This window comes from Lepisma saccharinum, chromosome 25, assembly GCF_977018435.1.
Source record: "Lepisma saccharinum chromosome 25, izLepSacc3.1, whole genome shotgun sequence".
Classification (NCBI taxonomy): Eukaryota; Metazoa; Arthropoda; class Insecta; order Zygentoma; family Lepismatidae; genus Lepisma; species Lepisma saccharinum.
The window spans coordinates 24,208,787-24,225,164 of NC_139253.1; the positions used below are offsets into that span (position 1 = coordinate 24,208,787).

Here is a 16,378-nt window from a genome sequence, read left to right on the forward strand (position 1 = left end):
TCAGTGTTCATTTTGTAGATTGAAATTCTTAAAGTTCAAGTTGTCATTTTAATACTTACCCTGGCAAGTTTTGGGATATGAACTCTGCGAGTACTCTTTTTGTCCATAATGAACTGTACTTTCAACGTTAAATATTGCAGCAGTTATGTATTTTTCCAGACTTAAGGGGAAAAGAATCAGATGGGAAGAGAGTAATGTGACACTGATGTGTCAAGAAGACCTAAAAATAACAACTGGTATTCAACTTCAGCAGAATGTTTCTAGTGTGTTTTTATTTTTGTCAAACTTTGCATGATTTTAAAAAGCATGGACTGTTGAAAGAAAGCAATTTATTGCACACAGCTTTACTATGGGACAGATTTACTTAGAGATCATTGAATTTGTAAGTTTGGGTGTTGTCACATTTGTTGCAGTGTATTTGCACTAGTGTTACTGTATTTACTTGCATAAGATTCTGCAGCTTCCAGTAGTATTTTTGAATGTTAAAAAGTGTCAGTATTAATAATTAAATTATTTCAAAATCCTGTCCACATGTAGGAATTACCTGTAACTGTTGGTAATGATGAAACACCAAGTACTTAAGTGTATTACCTGACATTTATGTATGGTAAAGTAGGTTATTGCTTTGAAATCATGATACTTTATTATATTGGTGAAAACTTTTCATGTTGCTTTTCCTCAGAGTATATTAAGATGAAAACATTGTCAAAAAGGAGTAACAAGTGTGCCCATGGGATCATTTTCATATTTATTATACCCCAGCTAAGTATGAAATATAAAACCAAAGCAAAAGGCTTTTCTTAGGTTGTAAATATTATTAACATTAATTTGTTCTTCATATTAATTGTTGTCTTGCGGGATAAGCACTCTCATTCCTCTGATGTTACATTGACTTCTCAAAATTTTTCTTACATTGACGTAGGCACAGCTTTTATTACTTTCTGAATGTAAGCAAGATACATTTCATGGCATATTGTACTGTGGAATGTTTCCAGTGTTTGACATTAAGAATTCCAGTCTCCATTCATTGATATATTTCAAGTTTGAATAGTACTTTTATTGTTTATTTTAGTATTTTACAAGTGGCTTACAAAAATGCAACGTGTCATTATTTGGAATTTTATTTTTACCTCTGAACTTTCCCATTTTACCAATTTGTTTTACAAGTTGTTCTACTCCCATTACTATTTCACATTCTCAGGACTTTTAAAGACATGTTTATTTTCTATTTACTACTGCTATGGAAGCTCATAAAATATACTTCAACTTATGGTATGCTTTCGTTGAATGAGTAAATTAGTGCTCCAGTCACATTATATTTAACAACTTCTGAGGGAGAGCAGCATGGATTGTGTTTTTAATACAAATTCTATATTTTTTTTTCATTTGACACAAGATAGCAATATTTCTCAACCATAATTTTCATACACACAATTATGTTCCATTGAAAATTATATTTGGGTCATAAATTTTGAACATGAGGTAAATACAGTAATTCAGATTATTCTCTTGCTTTTTTGAGAATACCATAGCTCACTTTCTTTGAAATCTGAAACTGAAAATCTACATGTTACAAGCAGGGGTGACTCACATTTTGAGAATTCCATATCTGGTATATTTTGAAAGGACATGGTGAAATAGTACAAGCAAGATTCATATTTTTTTTGAAAATATGATTATTCACTTGATTTAGTTTCTGGTATAATTGCTAGATTACTTTTTATTGTAACACAAACTTCCATATAGCTTGAAGTACATAAAACATAGATTAACTCTTGTATATGAAGAGGTCTTCATGCTTATGTTGCCAAGCAGTTCTCAAATGATTAATCTTGTCCGAAGTTAATATGATTTTCTAGTTTTATATTCAATTTTCCATGCCTAACGGATTGTAGGGCCCAATTCAAACTACATAGAATGAATCATATTAGCTTTAATGTGGTGCACTGCCGTGGCCCAATGTACTCTAGTTGAAGTTTTTCTTTTTAATATCAGATGAGTCATGAATAACAAGACACATTAATATTTTCAATATTCATCCAAGATCAATCATTCAGTATACCTTTTGCCTACTTTTGTGTACACGTGTTTAAAGAGTCATACTTAATCAATTATTGCAATTTGCACATTCCAATATAATTAATTCTCTTATGTTAAATAATTGCCATTAGGAACATTTGCAAGCAGGATAGCCCGAGAATGGTTTTAGGTAAACTTAAAATAAGACGCAACTTACACCTCATGCCATGATTTAACCAAGTAGCTGAAGTTTAGTTTCAGCATTTACTTACTTTTTACTCAAGCTTTCACCACATCATGTAACTTCTTCAAGAGTTACCAGCCTGAGATGAAGTGGGAACCAGTGACACGGCATGGCACTCTGCGCACTATCTTTTCCCTTCAGTTTTAACCAAACTTACCTTTCCCATGTTTTACACTGTCTTAACTCCTGGAGAAGCTACATAATGATAATGTGGTGAAAACTTGAATAAAAAGTAAGTAAATGCCAAAACTGAACTTCTTCTACGTAGTGAAACTTAAAAATATTGGCAAATGTAAAAAAAATCCAGACAAATGTTTGTAATTGAGGGATATGAATGGGCTGTTATGCTTGACCTCTTTCCTGTTTATATTTCTCAAAATAAACTCTGCGTGCCTTCCCAAAGGAGCTCCACTAAATTGTACGAATGAGGTCACCATGTAGCATTGTTGTTTTCATTGTCTGTAACATTATCTTGTTACAATGTACAGTTGTTCCTCAGAACTTGGTTGCCTTTTAATCAATAGGACCTGGGTTTGGTTCCTAGTGGAGATACATTGCAGACTGGTTTTGATCCCACTTTAAACTGTAGGTCCGGTCCTGATTCCAAGCACAAAGTGAATTGAAAAACAAATGTTATCGTTGTCAAAACTTGCTTGTACTACTTTCAATTCACGGCTCAGCATGACGTTTTAAATTAACACCCACTTGCCAATATATTTCATGCTGGTATATTTAAACGAGGTGAGTACATATAGTCTTGTTTGGCATGGTGGTATGGTTGTTAACGATTTCCGCTGTCTGGTGTCTTGGTTAGTTGCTTTTTATATTTTCTTTCATGTTTCTTGTATTGTAGTAGTACTTAATTCAATTTTTATCTACAATTAACATTTACATCCATGTGTACAGTCAGGGACAAGTCTTCCCACATTTGTGTACCAAATTATTTATTTTGTGTCCTTTCATTAGGTTGAGAAGCACTGACGGCACCATCATCCCAAGGGTAGCAGGGGTGCTACCCATAGTGCTATACTTGAGATATGTAAAGTGAAGGAATGCAAAGGCAAGTCTTGTAAATGAAGGTGTGGGCAACCATTGTCCCAGACTGTACAGTATAACTGGCAGAGTAGCGTATACAGTAGTTAGTGGTTTGTTGTAAGTTTTGATAGAGCCTTTTTCTTTATTTTTTTAATACCTGAAACAAAGTGCGAATTTTTGGTTGGAAGAATTTTTCTGAAACTTGCTGAGAATAACTGCGTTTGTTTTCATGAATGGGCCAGTCTAGAATTGAATAAGTATAATGTTTTAAACAATTTACAGAGATTGTATTTTGAGATATGTTAATGTAAATGAAGTTATGAAGATAGGTTGAGAAAATGTTCAATTTAAAATTTGTTAGTTTTCTGAAATCCATTCATGCCAACTATAAATAATTAAATGATATCTATTATAAATTTAGTTTAGTAGAAGTGATCTTGCCAGTTTTTATTGAGAGATTTTTTAAAGATGAATATATATATATATACATACATACAGGTATAGGAAAACATCCAAATTGCAAGAGATAAACAGATTATTTTCTTTCAAAATGTTATATCGTTCCTCATGAAAGTTCAATTCAGGTTAGTTTTGAATGAATTCAGTGTTTTGCATTTTTCTATGTGTACACATTGATTTCATTTTCTTTTACCAGTACACCTCTGCAGTCAGGTTTTAGTCAAATCACCAGCAATTGAATTGAATTGACTTTATTGCTGGGCAAAGTTCAGTTGTTGCAGGTCTACCACCTAACCCCAATGTGTTCCCAGATTTTTAAATTTGAAGGTCTAATATCAGTATAATACTCCAACTGAGCCATTCATTATGTGTATGCTTTTTTCCCCTTTCAATATGTAGTTAGAAAATCATCATCACTTCTACAGTGCTGAATTTTACAAAGGGTTCTTATGTGGTACAATATTGCTATTTACTGAAGAACAGTTAGGTTGAATAGGTTGCTTGATAAAATCTGTACCATACACTTCAGTTTCCATGGTACCTTTCTGCCACCCCTAGTATCTACCACAGATTAGTTGTTGATGCTGAATTGATATAAAAACCACTAAAATGAGAATTATGGTGTAGGAAATTATGCTACTGCCACAATAGAAATGTTTGCGATTTGAAATGTTATTGCCTTTTTTTCCAAAGGTATTACCCTGTCATTTCTGCTTTCCATTCAATTATATTTTGTCTTGAAGAAAATTCCAGATTTTGTCTTTAAGATGCAGGCTTACAACAATAGAAATACTAGTTCTTTATCATTTGATTGATAGTTCACATACTAGGCTTTATATTTAAATCTGAACACTATGAAATAACAATTATTACTAGCAATGTATTAGCTCTGCATATGGAGCTTTCATTATGCTATTTTAGTCAATATATTTGACCTGATAAAAAGCTCCTTGTGCAGAGCTGAAACATTCCTCATACAAATTGTTTAGTTTGTAGTCAAAACTTTAACTCAGCCCGGAATAAGAATATTTATTAACCTATGAATATAAGTGTAACAACATTAAGATTCTTCATATATCTTTAAGAATTGCCTAACAACAAAGTGAAAACTTCATCTTTGAATATTCACCCGAATATTCTGTCGACTAAATTACTGGTCAGTTATCTATGGTTGTAATGTAACATTAATTACAAGGATTGATTGAATTTTGAATTTCTGTCATTCTGTATAATTGTGATCTAGCCAGAGAAAAGAAGGAATATGCTTAAAGCATCACAATAAGGGGATGATATGATTACTCTTGCAATTAATTAATTATTACTTTTGCAATTAATTAAAAAAGACTCTTTTTCGAGTGTGCATGATATATTGGGACAATTCATGTATAAAGAATCAATACAATACATTTGCAGAGCAGTCCCTGACGTTCGCTACGAGACTCGCCGGCAAGCGGCCTGGCGTCAGCGCTTGCCTTTCCCGGCGAACGGGGTCCGCGACAGTCGCTAGAGTCTGCTATTCAAATTACAGTTTTCATATTGTGTACTAACCTTGACTACAGAAGGTGTTGAAAATGATGTCCCTCTGCTGCAACACATTCCTGGCATCTCCAAAGGAAATTGGCATTTACACGTGCAAGTTCGTCTACTGTAATTCTCCCGATTTCTCGTACAATACTTTTTTAACTCACGGATGGTGTGCGGATTGTCTTTGTATACTTTATTTTTTAAATTTCCCCATAAATAAAAATCGCAGACTGACAAATTGGGGTACCTAGAGGGTTTTTGAAACACCCGTTTCTTGTGAGAGGCGGCGGATAGATTTCCGAGGAGACTGTTCTAACCTTTGCCCTATCTCATAACGGTTTTTTCCTCAGTAAGTGCATGTTGGTTTTTCTTTCTACTTTTATTCAGAACTGACCCTGTTACTCTAAACTTTTTTATGAGGTTTAATATAGTGGTCCTATGTGGAACGGAAACACCAGGAAATTTCATTGCAAAACGTCGTTGCACTTCTAAACAATTCCTTTTTCTGAAGTAACACTCGACAAGATAAATCCTTTGTTGTAATGTAAACTTTTGTAGTGCCATATTAAGCCACAATCTTGAATCTTCAACACACGGACACGACACAACACAACTTCCGAGGGAGGATTATACTGGCGTCAGTCTGCAATGTCAACAGAAAGGGAAAGTGAAAGACTGTCGGGGACCCCGTTCACCGGGAAAGTCAAGCGCTGATGCCGGGCCACTTGCCACCGAGTCTCGTAGCGAATGTCAGGGAATGCTCTGTATAATGACCATGTAAAAATTGACTGTGGTATTTTATGTGCATTTGCCCTTGCACACTTAATGGAACATTGGCTTTATGCATGCAGTGCACACACAAGCTCTTGACACAATTTGCGACTTTTTTAAGCGTAAGTAAGACACCAAGATATAGGTAAAATTAACTCCAAAGTAAATAATAAGATTTTACTTGCCAATGTTAGATTTTGTCACAGAATTAGAGAGGGAAACTTTTATCATGAGAAATAACTTCTTTACTAGAGACTTTAATGACATTTCGCAAATATGATGTCCCCTATAAACTTAGTGTTACAGTAAAGAATTTATTTGTTCATAACAGAACATTCTAATCACATTTTTCATGCATATGTTATCAGAACACAGTATAAATTGGCCTGTGATTTCTGTGCCTTCAGTATGCCATTTTGATTGTATTTGTTGAGAGAGAATGTGTGATAATATATACAAATGTGAAGGGTGAATTTTTTTTTCTCCATAATTTCAGTCTGATTTCGTAACAATTAAATGACCTGAAAAATTTACACATGCAGATTTAGTGAAAAGTTAGAATTTGACATTTTTATAGTTTACTTGGCTATTACAATGTATGTTCATGAATTCTTGTCTTTTTTTCTCTTTCTAGTATGATTTTTCGTGCCAATTTGTTTATACATTATTATATTTCAGTTATTTTATGCATTATAGATTATAAGTACAGCAACTGTGATATCTCATTAGGTTATTCAGGACATTATGTATAAATATAAAATTGTACCAGGATAACAACTTAATTTTTCACAGAAATAACATCAAAGAGTGGAGAAATTTGAGGAGAAAATAACTGAAGATTCAAGGGCCCTACTCACAACTTAATATTTAGTGAGGCAGCTAATTATTTTTCTTGTGAAATTTGAATGTTTTCTTTCAGCATGTTTTGAGCATTACTTAAGTAGTCTTACGTGAAGTACCTGATTTATAAATACCACAAAATTCAAGCTTAGTTGCACTGTGTGTGTTTGTGTCTGTAATAGTTCTTATTTGTGCACAGTGTACATTTTGTTGCAGAAGATGCTTATAGGTTTGTGGTCAAATATAAAGGTCAACCTCACAAAACACAATTGTATTTTGTTTTAATAGCAGCTGATATATACAGGTTGTCCTCAGCAACCAAATTCTAAGAAAATTGGTGGGATAGGGAGAGTGGTTCTTGACCACCATGCAATCTGTTTGACACCAATGAATTTCTTATATTAGGAATACATAACTACACATAAAACAAACAAACAAAAAAAAGTTCATTCCCCTATCAACTGCACCATAGCATAACTGCAATCTTAGAAGAAATGTTCCCAACTTAAAAAGTCAGAAAGCAGCAACGATAGGCTTTAATTCTCTGACCACACATCACCCAGTGGGGAGGCCCTCAAAAGGCTGTTGCACCATGCAATTTAGTTCAGAGGAAATTCTTTGGTATATGCTCAACCCATAACTGTGGAGATGTAAACAATGCAAACGTTGACTTAAACTTTTGAAATTGTACTTGGGTAATATGAACATGAAAATGTATGCACACACATCCATGCATTTCTGCTTCAACAAACTTAGAAATGAATTTAATTCAATTTTATCTTTAATGGGAAATCTAGGAGTTATTTTTCCAATACTTTGTATAAATTTGTTTCCTCGTACGTAATTGATAATGGCGAAATGGTCAGAATTTTGTGGAATATTGTATTTGGTGTACTCATTTGGCTATTTGCCCTTACCCATCTTTCACTAACATGTTCTTTTTTCATAAAGTACAACAAGATTCATAATTTTATCTTTGTTTATGTCACAAAATTGGTAATAACTGATGTGATAAACTAATGCAACGCCAATCTCGTACCATGTTTTTAACAGTAATACTTGCATTCTTTATGTATAGCAACTATCATATGTGGTCCAGTTGCAGTGTAGTGGATTTAGATGATGTACCAATACATACATTGGACATTCACAACATTAAGGCCTAATAAAAATTACAAATAATCCATGAAGACCCTGAATAGTTCATTCATCTCCTTGATGTACATAACCAGATGATCTTAATGGGTTTTGGGCATATGATGTCTGTATTCATGTTTTGGGGAAAGAAAGATACAAATTAATATACTGAAATGAAGCTCTCCAAGCAACAGTACTATTTCCCAAGAAGGTGGTGGCAGTGGCCACAAGAAATTAATAGAACATCTTAAAAAACAGTTCCACAGAAAAGAGAGTACTTCATTTTAGTATAGTAATATATATTTACATTCTTGAAAATATCAATATGTCAAAATTTTGCACTAAGTGAAAGACTGCTTGTAGAAAATTTGAGACTGCAATTTTACCAGTGTGCCCTTATCAGCTGATGCGAATAGGTGCCAGGTAATGTCTCCTGTTCCTAAATTTGGGAGGTAAAACTAATTATTGTGCTGAATTATTTGCCACAATGTTCTTCCAGTGTGCTTTATCAAAATATTTTGGAAGCATTGATGGTAAATACATTATACACTGGCGCTCAACTGCTAGATAAATATTTTTGAAAGTACATATTGCAGTAAGATTGTTGTTAATGATGCAGTTTGATCCGACCTACATACTTATCGGATTTGATTTGTTCTGATAAAAGAAGACTAGTGTTGTGACTGTCTTCCATTTCCAAAATATCTTTTGTTATTTCCCCCCTTTATTTCATATTTCTGTACATTGTATCAATTCATTTGTCCCTAGAAAGAGCTTCCTGAAATCAGTTTGCTGAGAGTCCTTAATCAGCTTCCAGGTAAGACACTTGGAAATGAAAGTACTAACTCTCCGAATTTTTTACTATTTTCAAGTAATGTGGATATCCTGATTTTGAAGTTAATGAAATATACTAAATGTTCTTTATGCATCAAGGACTGTTGCTATAAGTGCGGCAACATAAATAAGGAAGAAAATGTATTTGTTCACAGAACTGGATTTCTCGTCATGTCTTTCCCTGGCCGGCCGCCGATGGTTCCTGGGATACCTGTGCCACCGACCATGACAATGCCTTACATGGTACCAGGTTAGTATTATGAGTATTTATTCATCATAATTTACAATGTATACATTTGCAAAAATTTCTCTTTCTGTTGCTAATATTGATATTTGTACTAATTTGATATTCGCATTGCTAAGGAATCTTATTTTAATGTAACCAGTAAAGATTAGTTAAATTCTGTTGAGTCCTGTTACACAGTTATCTTATGTTCACATAAAAGTTGCTCACTTTTAAGAGTAGAGAGAACAAGAGGAGAAACTAAAAGGGCCCCATGTGTTGGTTCCCATTAAGAGTACAAAGTTTTTTATCCATTTGCTTTAAACCCAATTCCATTCATATTATTGCTCCCAGTTTTTATTGATTGACCATGTTGCTTAGTACATTGTTCTGCATGACAGGTTAATTATGTCTGCCTGTTTTTTTATAATTTCAGCTCCACCACCAATTGTTGGAATACCAATGCCTTCCGTAAGTATTTTTTTTTCTTTCATATTCTCATAGCGTGCAAATACACAGACAGACAGAGAGTGAGAGACAGACATGTACAGGGGGGTATATCAAAATGAAAACTAAACACTAGCCTCAAAAAAAAATCAAAAAAAAATGGCTGAACCTGAAAAATAAAGAAAAATGCGAAGCAGCCTGGCTCCACCTGCATACATTTGAGGGTATGCGCTTAGTCATGGTGCCTTTCATTAAACCAGGACATCATTTGCTCCAAATATACTGGTTCCTCGTTTTTTTATGATTATTATTTCATTTATTTATTTCTTGTTTACAATATACAGATTACATATATCATAGAAAGAAAGAAATAGTAATATCATGCATTTAGGTTTCGTAATTCAACAGTAATGATTAGACCCCTCTGGCACCCACAGCAGGTAGTATTTGTCACCCATGGTTGTTTTTGTTTTTTTACACATGATTAAATGTAAGTAGGGAGTGATATCATTGCGGAGGGTGAATTTTAAATATGACATACAATGTATAATGTTAAAAATTGTTGATATATTTACTTATATTATTTTTTATTGTAAGAACTGTAGTGTTATATATTATACAGGGTGTCTATAAAGTCACCTAACATTTCTGCATGAACATGATTTATGGTACAAAATACAATATGTACTGAAACATATATCACAGTAGGACACAAAATCAGTATAACTCAATGTGACCATCCCACAAGTCTAGGCACATATGCCAACAATCCACCACAGCCCGAAACACCTCCAACATAGCTGGTGTAATCTCAGCAACTGCGGCCGTAATGCGTTGTTTCAGCTGGGCTATGCTGTGGATCCTCGCCCCGTACACCTTAGACTTGATAATGGGGTCAGATCGAGGGGGGGGGGGGTGTCAAACTCCACGTTGCGAGACACAACCAATCCATCTACCGGCGAAAACTTCGTTTAGGTGATCACGAACTATGATGGCAAGATGGGGTGGTACCCAACCTGTTGCTGCATAGTAAGAAGCTGGGTGTGCCCCAATCCACCGTGCTATGAGCCACAGTTGGTAGATACTGAGATTATGGATACTGAGTCACGTGGTCGATGCGGTGGGGCTACGTGTGATTGCATCCTGTACATTTTCCACAATTTGTGGTGTTATGGCTAGTCTAGCAGGGTGTTCTTCATCCTCAACACTACCTATTCACTTGAATTTGTAGACCAGGTTCTTAATAATCAGCCTGGTGGGGCCTGGTTTTCTGAATTTCCGAGTGAAGTCCGTCCGCACCTGTTCATACGTTATTCCACGCAGACGAGCACAAACAACGGCTATTCATTCTTCTATAGTGAAAAATGAAAAGATTTGTCATTAGTTCATTGAAATGTTAAGTGACTTTATACACACACTGTATTTTATAATGATGTATAAAGCTACCTATTAAGGTTGTTAGCCATCCTAGTGAAAGGATATTATGTGGTTTGAGTGAGTGTTCTTTTTGAACTTTGTTGTGACACCAGGGGTCCCGGGTTCGAATCCTGCTCGGGCATGGTTGTTTGTGAATGTACATTCATCAATTTCATCACTCATCCCCATCTTCACAAATTAGCCAAGAGGCACAAAACGCGAAGTAAAAGAAATCAATCATTCTTTGAGCTTTGCAATTACAGAATCAGAGATGATGAAACAATGTATCCAGAAGAAAACACCAAATCAAAAGGTACATGTGTTGAACATATATGCAGTCATCAATGTTTGACTGTTCTTGCTTGGGTGGTGGTTGGTTGAAGATACTAAAAATGTCTAAAATAGATTGTACCAGCAGTGTTGTAGATGGGTAGGGAGTGGTTACTGGGTGGCTAGCTCGAATCTGGGGCCTATGGTGGCATATATAACTTTTCCCTGAGTTTGAGACAAGAGATATTGGGGTATGAAACAAGTTTGTGAATAACTACATTCTGGAAAGTGTCAAAGTTCATGTTGTGTTCACAGCAACAGTGGAGTCATTTGTAGGTGGAGGGACAGTTGTTGCTGATCCTGAGGTTTTAAGGGTGATAAAAGACAACCACTGATGTGGCAGATAAGAATTTGTATAAGCTTAGAAGGTGTCAAATGCTTCTGGGCAGGAGTGCCCTAATCATATCCTTCGTGCCATCAAACCATATCCTAATCCCCACAAAGTATTTAATTACGACAGCGTGTCTACCAAAAGTAACTTTTTCCTTAGCTTTACTGAACACTAGATACTTGATCTGCCCCTCCTCCATAATCAGGGGTGCCCATCACTCAAGACCGCCCCTAAAATCGTTCATCACAATCCCCCCAAAATAGTTTGGATGAACACGTAACAATTGAGGTCTATTTGAATTAAATACCATGTTAAACTGTCCATATTTTTAAATAGTTCGATATTCGAAAACTTAAAGCTAGCACATTGATTGTGCCAAAAACGCATTCTTTCTACACAATAATGCAAGCAAGAAAATTTTTACATCCATTTCTTTGCAGGCTTTCAAGAATATTAATTTAATGGGGTATCAATACTTTCTTAGGATCCCGAGATATTTATTCTTTTCTAGCTTCTCTTTTGGCACGTTCGGGTTCGAAAACGTGTGGATACCCGTATCGTGAAATAGTGTCTCCAAATTTAATGTTCGAAATCTCTCTTCACTACAGAAATCCCTTGACAATCTCAGATTTAACACTTTATCATATCAAGAGCTTCCTGTCTCCCCCTTTAAATTTAATACTCAACCCTACCACCGAAATTCCCATGTCAATTTTAGACATACGGTACTGTTGATATTGAAGAGTGGATATTGCCTCCTCCAAAAAATTCTCAGTCTCCACACCAGAATTTCCGCAACAATAGTAATACACAAAAATTGGATACTGTCCCACCAATTATTAATTCATATCCTTATCCAGAACCCACATGCCAATTAATGCCTAATATGTAAGAGTTGGATATTTCTCCCCAGATATTCCCCCCTTTCAATAAAAGCCTTAATCACTTTCTTTTCATCATCTAATGCAATAAATATGGTGCATTAAGGTGTACATTTTTTACATATATTTTGGGAAATGTTGAATTTTATATTAATTGAAGGTTAAAAATCCTCCCCCCAAATCTCAACGGTGCAGGCTGTGCCATAATCCCCCCCTGTGGGCATCCCTGCTTCTGGGATAAAAGATGAAATTAGTATCATAATCATTCTTGAAATTAGTGTCAAAATCATAATTATTCTTGATTGCTGTGATTAACATAAAGACTGTAGAAAAACAATTGAAAACAACTTCAAAATATATTCTGTTCAGGTGTGCAAGTTACAGATTAGGAGAGCTTGGATCTTTAGGTGCAAAATAAATTAAGAATACCTTAATTACATTCATGTGTATCATATAATCTTTCATTTCAAACATTACAAAGAAAGTATTGTGAGAAATGAAGATGTAGTTTGATTACGTGTACACTCACCAGTAGAGAGAATCCTTGAGTCTTTACCTTCACTCATCCCTGGCACTGGTTTCTGAATACAAGAGGAATGAGTTGTACTAAATTATGTTGTGCCTTTCTATGTTGGTGAACTCAAAGCTTAATCGTTTATAGATCAGGAAGTGTTTGTATCCAGAGAATTGCCTCCACGTCAACCGACACTAAGGGGGCAAACTTCAGAAAAATCCTGTCCTCTAATGATAATGTCACCACTTACAACTCGTTATATGTCCGTATTTTTTGCCAAACTCTGTTCCAGTTTGTGAAGAGCAAATCCTTAGAGGCTGTACTTGGTTTCTGTGAAGATCCACCACTGATCAGAAGCTGGTTGTTCTTCTTCCTCCAGTTGCTTTATGGTTGCACAAATTAGTTCAAAGGAGTGAACACAAAATTGTCACATAATTCACTCAATGCAACTATGTTGTAATGGCAGAATAGGTGCAAATAAGGGGGAATAATGTACCACGGAATGGGTCTATGTATATGGCGATATATAAGATGAGAGACTTTACATATGGAAGAGCCCAGCATTATTTTTTTGTAGGTGCTGCACCTAAAGGTCCAGGCTCTATAGATTAAGTAGTATCTACATTGCTGTTGCTTATATATTATAAAAGAGAATAGTATATAATGTGACACACATATGGTGCATATTTGTAATTTATATTGTCTTCTCTTGTAGCTGATAGCACCACCATTACCCCCGCTGCCTCCGCATCCACCTCCGGTTCATACATATAGGCCACGGCAGAACAACTCCAGCATCTCTCGGCCTAACTCGTTCACCAAGAGAGCTCAGCAGGAACCCCAAGGACCTCCAGTCACAGTGTTTGTAGGGAACATCACAGAAAGAGCTCCAGATGCAATGATAAGGCATATTCTTGCTGCCTGTGGCCATATAGTTGGGTGGAAGAGAGTACAAGGTGCATCAGGTAGGTGTAAAAACATTGATCCTTTAAACTTTAAAATCTCTGAAAATGGTCAACCACAAATTATTATTCCGATTGTGTGGCCACTTTAGTTTTCAGTTCAACCTGTATGCGAAATTTGAAGGTTCGTTCCAAGGTTTAGTCCCAACCTGTGCATTGTTCTTTTTGGAGTATCCCATCTAATCATTATTTTATCATCATCATCAAAATTAACCAAAAGTAACATAAAATAAGAAAACTGTAAACTAAGGCTGAACCGATGTCACTTAGAACTGGTAATTTTACCAATTCTCACCAATGCCGTTACTTCAAAATTCTACAGTAGAACCTTGATTATTTGTTTTCAAGGGTCCAAGATGAAATAACTTAAATTCGAGGAAAATTTTATGAATATTTTGTTATGTTTGAACTATCATGATTGAATATATCATGCAGGAAAATGTGAAATCTGAAAACATAAAATTAGAATTATGAATTTTAATGTATCAAGTTTTCATTGGTATCATACCATATCATTCCATTAGAGTTTTGCTGTAAAAATAATCATGATTTCACATGATGGCTTCTATCCATGATTAAATTCAGGGTGCCTGGCAGTCAAGAAAGTCAAGAAATTATGCTTGTGGTCAAGAAATTTTTCTATTTTTTACGGTATAGTGAATTTACTTCATTATATACCTGTACTGGGATTTGATAAAATTGAATATTTGGAAATCTAAAATTGTATTGAGTTGTGGTTAAAATTTGTTTAAGAATTATGTTCTTGTATGCGTGAAGTTTTGTAAAAATATTAAATCAACTAATGTGGCCATTCCTGATCCATAGAGGCACATATTTTTGGTAAATAAAAAGGCAAAATTTCGGTACAAAAACTGAGTCAATTTCGGGTTCAAAAGCGGTAAATAAAATAATATATCGGTGTTATAGCGGTGAAAAAATGGATGAAAAGTGGTATATAAAAAGACATATTGGTTTTAAAATTGTGAAAATAATCCTAAATTTGATTTAAAAACTACACTTATTCCACAGAATTAACATTTCACTTCTAATAGCACATTTATGTAATCATCAGAGTATTAAGTTTATTTCTGTGTAAAGGAGTCCATTTTTGCTTCTCCAATATTAACAGCAGAATTAATAAATTTTCCGGGAATTGCATAACTCTCAGGATAATTCAGACCTCGGAAGGTGTCACGGCGGTGAATAAACCCTGAATTTCATGTTTAAGAGTTAATTTCGCTTTTTGCAGTTCATTTCGCATTATTTCGTGACAAAATATGGTCACAAAATGCACCTCACACCTTTCAAAAACATGAAAAATTAACACTACAATGTGTTTTTTCAAATTTCGTTTTTTCGTCAAAAACGAAATATGCATGCCCCTACTGATCCAGAATGAAGTCTGAAGCAATATTTTTTACATGCATTAATAATTAAAGCAAGTCTAAATCTCTTTGTTATTAAAGTACAGCTTCAGTTTTCATCTTAACCGGTCTTGTGCTAGTTTTTTATTATATAAATAAATATATATTTTCTTAATTTCTAACTATACATAAGTAGGAGCCAATTAAATATATGTTGAGTAAAAGGTAAAAATGTCAAGAAAAAGGAAAGAAAGGTTAAGGAAAAGAATTGTCAAGAATTTTGGATTTGTTATTTTGGTAGACACCATAAAATTCCAACCAATACTGATGTTGCGGTAACTATTTCGACTCAACCTTAATACGTGGGTTGGAAATTTAATAGTGGCAACTATTTATTCTCAAATGATACAAAAGATATACATCTGTGAAACTTTTACAGCCCTTCGATGTAGTCACCAGCATTGTGTACAACCATTGCCAGCAATGTGGAAGCTGTAGTATTTCTGTAGCAGCGCCTGTTCTGTTGATTGTTTGAATGCAGCAGTCTATTCCGTGAAGAATCTCTGGAACAATTAGGAAGTGAATGCCCTTCATCTTAGGGATCAAATCAAAGTCACAGGAGCTGGTAGAGAATCTGCTAGTTATATCAAGCTAACAAATCAGCCACAGGTTGCAACGCAGGTCATGTTCCTAAAATGAGCAGTAATACTGCGCACGGTCTGTCCTGGAGGTATGGCGCGAATCACAAGAACTTTCACATTAGTGGGGTTCTGACTACACAAATTTAGACCGCCAACTCCCAACGATGTTTTATTCCTCTCATCACTGCGCATGTGCCTAGTGTTAGAAGGAAGAGTCCATTTACTGGGAGGTAGCTTAGGTGTCAAACTAACATGAGAAGCGCCAGTTCCATTTCATGGCGTACATACAGCAGTGTTGCCACTATTAAATTTCCAAGCCACATATAAATTTAAATTTGTGAATGAAATTGTTGTTTGAGTTTGTTATATAGAATGCCTCATTATGATGCAATTGTTTCTCTGTGTT

At 34.9% G+C, this 16,378-nt stretch overlaps 1 protein-coding gene across 3 annotated transcripts in view; it reads left to right on the forward strand.

The window, feature by feature from the left end:
• Positions 1-16,378, forward strand: part of LOC145978557 (RNA-binding protein 25) — a 77,320-nt gene that overhangs the window by 6,523 nt on the left and 54,419 nt on the right. For 2 of the 3 annotated variants that reach the window (XM_083111247.1, XM_083111248.1), the window contains exons 2-5: positions 3,230-3,323; positions 9,019-9,113; positions 9,523-9,557; positions 13,721-13,970. In XM_083111247.1, coding sequence (XP_082967373.1) covers positions 3,316-3,323; positions 9,019-9,113; positions 9,523-9,557; positions 13,721-13,970 — 388 coding nt within the window. In that variant the 5' untranslated portion in view covers positions 3,230-3,315. The remainder of the gene's footprint in view (positions 1-3,229; positions 3,324-9,018; positions 9,114-9,522; positions 9,558-13,720; positions 13,971-16,378) is intronic. The other variant, XM_083111250.1, reaches the window with a different exon arrangement.